Here is a 6,412-nt window from a genome sequence, read left to right as displayed (position 1 = left end):
TGTCTCTGTCTCTTTGTCTCTCTGTCTCTATCTCTGTCTCTGTCTCTGTCTCTCTCTATCTCTTAGTCTTTGTCTCTGTCTCTGTCTATCTCTTAGTCTCTATCTCTATCTCTGTCTCTATCTCTGCCTCTGTCTCTGTCTCTGTCTCTGTCTCTGTTTATCTGTCTCTTTCTTCTGTCTCCTTTTATATATTTTTGTCTCCTTCTGTTTCTGCCCCTTCTTAAATATTCTTCTTTCTTATTATAATATTATTATTACAGAATATATTTTATATTCTTCTGTCTCCTTTTTACTGTCTCCTTTCTACTGTCTCCTTTTACTGTCTCCTTTTTACTGTCTCTTTGTGCTGTCTCCTCAGGTCTTCTGTACGGGGTCTTACTTCTGTAGTTAATTCACACCCCAGCAAAACCCTCGCCTTTTCTTGGGCCTCTCAGCAGTCTCCTATCCTAATTACTGTCTCCCCCCAAAGAGGTTTGTGTCTCTTCTAGGGTTTAGGGTTTAGGGTTTAGGGTTTAGGGTTTATTAGGGGGCAACGGGATGCTAGTGAGTTATGCAGCTCTAGGGTTGATGATTTAGGGTTCGCGCCTGACGGATTAATGCCTAGTGTTTAGGGTTTAGGGTTTAGGGTTTAGGGTTTTTGTTTATGAAATAGGTGTCTTGAGCCCTGGGGAGGCGTCTCTTTGTTGGGTGTCTGTACACCTCCCAGATAGAGAGGCCAACCTCAAGCTCTTCATTCGGTGCGACATACACTGGGGGTCTTCATCAATACAGGGGCCCCCAGAGGGCCCCCCTGGGGGCCCCCCTTATGGGGCCCCTGAGTCTGAGGGGGCCCCTCAGGGGCCCCCTCAGTGGGTACTATTAGGGCCCCCCGAGGGGCCCCCTGAGGGGGTATTAGTAGGGCCCCCAGGGGGGCTCCCTGCAGGGCCCCCTAAAGGGGTACATAATGGGGCCCCTGAGGGGCCCCCTGGGGGGCCCCCTGAAGGGCCCCTTGAAGGGGTACTTAATGAGGCCCCTGAGGGGCCCCCTGAGGGGGTGTTTGTGGGGCCCCTTGCAGCACTAAAGGGGGCCCCTGAATGCCCGCATGCATCAGAAAATGAGGCCTCCAAGGGGCCCTACGAGGGGCCCCCGGAGGAGCCCCCTAAAGCCTTTGATGGAGGTGAGGGGGCCCCCTATGAACTTCAGCATTAAGAGGGGCCCCCTTAGCTTTGGGGGCCCCTAAAGGGTTTTGTCTTTTGAGTGGAGTGCGTTGGGGCTTTTCAATGGTTGCTGCTGTTTGTGCTGCAGCTTCAGCAGCAAGAGCATCAGACGGTACTATTAGGGCCCCCCGAGGGGCCCCCTGAGGGGCCCCCCGAGGGGGTATTAGTAGGGCCCCCAGGGGGGCCCCCTGAAGGGCCCCCTAGAGGGGTACATAATGGGGCCCCTGACGGGCCCCCTAGGGGGCCCCCTGAAGGGCCCCCTAAAGGGGTACTTAGTGAGGCCCCTGAGGGGCCCCCTGAGAGGGGGTTTGTGGGGCCCCTTGCAGCACTAAAGGGGGCCCCTGAATGCCCGCATGCAGCAGAAAATGAGGCTTCCAAGGGGCTTTACGAGGGGCCCCCGGAGGGGCCCCCTAAAGCCTTTGATGGAGGTGAGGGGGCCCCCTATGAACTTCAGCATTACGAGGGGCCCCCTTAGCCTTGGGGGCCCCTAAAGGGTTTCGTCTTTTGAGTGGAATGCGTTGGGGCTTTTCAATGGTTGCTGCTGTTTGTGCTGCAGCTTCAGCAGCAAGAGCAGCGGGAGCAGCAGCAGCAGAAGCAGCACCAACAGGACTACCAGCAGCAGCAGCAGCAGCAGCAGCAGCAGCAGCGCCTGGGGACGTAGCAGCACCAACGGCAGATCGCAGCCTCGAGAAGCAGCAGCAGAGGCAGCAGCACAAACAGCAGCACAAGCAGCAGCAGAAGCAGCAGCAGCAGCAGCAGCGCGTGGGTAGCGGGGGTGTTGCTTCTTCTTTAATTTCTCCTCAAGGGAGCAGAAGGCCTTTAACTGGAGCTCAGGTGAGGGTTTGGGGTTTATTAATATTGGGGTGTACGTACACCTCAGCAGCATCGACAAAACAGCTGCTGCAGCAGCAGCAGCTGCTGCTGCAGCTGGTGCTGCTGCTGCTCTTTTTGTCTCTTTCTGTTTGTTTGTTGCTGCGTTTGCTCCTGCATTTTTTGTCTCCTTTCTTCTTCTTTATTCGCTCTTGTCTCTGATTCTCTCCCCTGATATATATATATATATATATATGTATATACATGCATTTATATATTATAGTATTTATATTTATATTTATATTTATGTTTATGCTTATACCTAAACTTATATATATATATATAGATAATCTCCTTTCTCTTTGTTTGTTCTTTCTATAGATATCCCCTGAAACTCTTAAACAAGTCCCCAGCCTCTCTCTATCGCCGGGGGGCCCCTCTGCAGCCCCTAGGGGGCCCCCCAAGGGGCCCCCAAAGGGGGCCCCCAAGGGGGCCCCCAGGGGCCCCTCTAAGAAGGGTGTTGAGAGCAGCTGTTCCCCTAGTTCAGGTGTATATGATGTGGGGGGCCCCTTATTTTTATTAATTGAGGCTGAGGTGTCTGCGCAGCTTGAGGAGACAGTACAAACAACACATAGAGACCCGCAGCCTTTACCCTTTATTCAGAGGCCTCACATAGACAAACCCCAGATTAATAAACAGCAAAAACAAAGCACAAACAAGCAAACAGTCTCCTCTCTTCTCCTTAATTACACTCCTAACAACAAACACAATAAACCACCCCAACAAAACCCTCAACAAACCCTCAAGGGGGGCCCCCAGGGGGGCCCCCAGCAACATTCTCAGGGGGGCCCCCATGGGGGCCCCCAGCAAGACCCTCAGGTGGACCCCCAGCAAGACCCTCAGGGGGGCCCCCAGCAAGACCCTCAGGGGGGCCCCCAGGGGGGCCCCCAGCAAGAGCCTCATGGGGGCCCCCAGGGGGGTCCCCAGCAAGGGTTTGATGGGGGCCCCCAGGAAGAAGACCCTCAGAAGGGCCTCGAGCAAGGCCCTGATGGGGGCCCCCAAAAAGGTAATGAAGGGGGCCCCCAGCAAGAGCCTCAGAGGGGCCCCCTTAGGGGCCCCCAGCATAGAGGGTTTGGTGAAGGGTTTATTGCTGAGGAGACCCCAGAAGAAGCACATAGAAGAGGGGCCCCTACTTGGTGTTGTGATGAGGGTGGGGGCCCCCCAGTGGGGTTGCAGGGGCCCCCTGAAGGTAGCTTGCTGCCTCTCTGTTTGTTAAGGGGTGCAGCACAATCTGTATGCATGGAGATATGTTTGCTGCTGCTGAATTCTATCTGCAGCAGAAAGGAGACTCTTGATTTACTAGAAGACCTCATACAGGAGGAGACAGTCTCCTTTTGCTGTCTCTTTCCAGAGAGCTGCACATACACCCCAAGCATGCGCCAGCGACTGCAGCAGCAGCACCAGCTGTTGCTGCAGCACAAGCAGCATCAAACTGCAATAGCAGCAGCAGCAGCAGCAGCAGCAGCACAGAGAAAAGAAAGGTCTCCTTTCGTGCTGCAGCGCGAAGACAGTCTGCAGTTTGCTTCTCCGCTTATTAAATACTGTCAACCCATCCGCCTCACCTGTCTCGAGGTGCATCTGTCTCCTTTTGTCTTTGTTTATTTGTTTCTGTCTCCTTTTGTCTTTGTTTATTTGTTTCTGTCTCTCTTTGTCTTTGCTTATTTATTTCTATCTCCTCTTGTCTTTGTTTCTTTGTTTCTGTCTCCTTTTGTCTTTGTTTATTTATTTTCTTTTTATATTCATCTGTCTCCTTTTGTCTTTGTTTATTTATTTTTATTTGTATGTCTTTCTGCTTCTTCTTCTTGTTGCTGTTTATCTGTTGTCTCTCTCTCTCTCTTTCATTGTCTCTCTTATTATTCTTCTGTCTCCTCTTCTTTATTTATTTTCTTTGTCTACCCTTTTATTGTCTCTTCTTCTTTATTTTATTATTGTCTCTTCTTCGTCTGTCTTCTTTTTTATTATTTTTATTCATAGGCTGTCAACCCACAAACCCCCCCCAACCCAACAGATGCAGCAGCAGCAGCAGCAACAGCAGCAGCAGCAAACGCAACTGGAGGAGCACAAGCAGCAGCAAAAACAGCAGCAGCAACAACGACAAAAACCCAAGCAGCAGCAGAAGCAGCAGCAGAAACAACAACAACAGAAGCAGCAGCAGAAGCAGCAGCAGCAGCAGCAGACCTATTAAAGAAGGGGTTGAATTGGGGTGTACAGTGGGTCCCTTCTGTTGCTGCTAACTGTTTAACTCTGCTGCTGCAAGCAGCTGTTGCTGAGGTGTATAGAGAGGGTTTATAAGCAGCAGCTGCGGTGTACAGGGAGCTGCGTGCAAATGCAGATAGAGACATAAAAACAAACAAAAGAAAAAACAAAGAGAGACATTTCGTAGAGACAGAAAAAGAAGAGAGACGCCTGAACAACAGCAGCAGCAGCAACAGCAGCAACAGCAGCAAGAAGAGCAACGCAACAGCTGTAGCAGCAACAGTAGCAGCAAGGGCAGCCGCAGCAGCAGTAGCAGCAACAGCAGCAACACCAGCAGTAGCAGCAACAGTAGCAGCAAAGTTTGTGTTGAAGTGAAGGAGACAAAGGAGACGCCGCGCTGCATTAAGAGGACCTATCTCTTTTTCTCTGTCTCTGCAGCAGCAACATCAACAGCAATTGCTGCGTTGAGGTGTACATACACCTCACGGGCCCTCGAAGGGCAGCAAAGAACCGCTGCTGTCTCACTGCTGTCTCCGGGGCCTTCTTAGTCGCAGCTAGCTGCTAATAGATGTGGATAGCTGTAGCTAGCTGTATCTAGCTGTAGCTATCTGTAGCTATCTGCAGCTAGCTGTACCTAGCTGTAGTTAGTTGTGGCTAGCTGGAGCTATTTGTAGCTAGCTATATCTAGCTGTAGCTAGCTGTAGCTAGCTGTAGCTAGCTGTAGCTAGCTGTAGGTAGCTGTAGGTAGCTGTAGCTAGCTGCAGCAGCTAGGAAGATGCTGCTGAGCTGTCTCCTCGTGTGTCTCCTTAACAATCTGAAGGAGACAGCAGAAGGTGCTTGTCTGTGCTGCTGGGGTAACTGCTGCGCCCTCCAATGCCGAGGGTTTAGGGTTTAAAGAGGGTTTAGGGTTTAAAGAGGGTTTAGGGTTTAAAGAGGGTTTAGGGTTTGGTAGCAACGCACGTCGCACATAGAATAAAACAAACATAAAAAATAAATCAAAAGTAATAAATAAATAATAATAAATAATAATAAATAATAAATAATAAATAAATAATAAATTAACAATGATAAATAAATAATAATAAATAATAAATAAAACAAAGAGAGGCGAACAAACAAAGACAAAGACAGAGACAAAGACAGAAACAAATAAACAACAAAACAAATTCTTATATATATATATATATATATATATATATTTAAGGGGGCCCCCTAGACCCCCCAGAAGAGGGTACGGGGGCCCCACCTGGGGGCCCCCAAGGGGCCCCCCGGGGCCCTTAGGGGGCCCCCCATAGCCAGTTGGGGGCCCCCACCGTATAGAGGGTTCAGCCCCACAGTTATTTTGCTGCTTCTGTATTACATTGTAATGACAGAGAGCTAGTTTTTGCTGCTTTTAAGGTTAGTTTAGCTAGCAGCAACAGCAGCAGCAGCACCAGCAGCAGCAAAGGGAGCAGCAGCTGCAGCAGCAGCTGCAGCAACAGAAGGAGAAGGAGAAGGAGTCAGGCGAGTAGCTGCATGTGCGACAACAGCAAATGCAGCAGCAGCAGCAACAACAACACCAGCTGTAGGATCTGTAGGTGCAGCAACATTAGCTGCAGCAGCAGCACCCGCTGCAGCTGCAGCAGCAATAGCAACAACAACAACAGCAGCAGCACAGCACCGGCAGCAGCAGAGAGATGCCCTCTGCTGTCCAAGGAGACAAGGGCCCCTCCTCTCCTTCTGTCCCCTCTGCTACAAACACACCCTTCTCTTTGCTAAAAAAATATACAGCATCTCTTCATACTAATGGGGCCCCTGAGGGGCCCCCCGCTGCTTCTCTGGGGGCCCCTCTGGTTTGCTGCTGCCCTCTAGACTCTCCCTGTCGTCTCGCCTTACCCACCTCTGCTCTACAGGGAATACAATTCTATACGGGGGCCCCTGGGGGGCCCCCTGCTGGGGCCCCTGGGAGCCCGCTTGTTAGTACCCCTGAGGGGCCCCCTTCTGGGGCCCCTGGGGGCCCCCCTACGACAGAAAAATGTCTGAAGGGGGCCCCCGAAAGATCTTTCGGTCTTACATCTGGGGGGCCCCCTTGCAAGGGTGATGTGGGGCCCCCCACCACTTTAATTCCCCCTGAAGGGGGGCCCCCTAGGGAATGCGATGAAGGGGCCCCC

General features: G+C 51.4%; 2 protein-coding genes across 2 annotated transcripts in view; both read left to right on the top strand.

The window, feature by feature from the left end:
• Positions 1-526: 526 nt before the first annotated feature.
• EAH_00056890 (hypothetical protein, conserved) lies at positions 527-4,251 on the top strand (the record flags this gene model as incomplete). The annotated part of the gene is made up of 6 exons (XM_013397500.1): positions 527-543; positions 653-1,156; positions 1,753-2,030; positions 2,388-3,072; positions 3,418-3,547; positions 4,041-4,251. Coding segments are annotated over 6 exons (1,825 nt in total), but the record flags the coding sequence as incomplete, so codon positions are not given.
• Positions 4,252-5,938: 1,687 nt separating this feature from the next.
• The window catches only part of EAH_00056880 (hypothetical protein, conserved), a gene marked incomplete at both ends in the record, with an annotated part of 3,441 nt that continues 2,967 nt past the window's right edge, over positions 5,939-6,412 (top strand). Inside the window, one exon of the mRNA XM_013397499.1 lies at positions 5,939-6,338. Coding sequence (XP_013252953.1) covers positions 5,939-6,338 — 400 coding nt within the window. The remainder of the gene's footprint in view (positions 6,339-6,412) is intronic.

The sequence above is a fragment of the Eimeria acervulina genome, genomic scaffold (genome assembly GCF_000499425.1).
Source record: "Eimeria acervulina Houghton genomic scaffold, Eah_scaff1195, whole genome shotgun sequence".
Taxonomy (NCBI): domain Eukaryota; phylum Apicomplexa; class Conoidasida; order Eucoccidiorida; family Eimeriidae; genus Eimeria; species Eimeria acervulina.
Note: the sequence above shows the minus strand (reverse complement) of the source record. Positions and strands in the feature narration are given on the sequence as shown.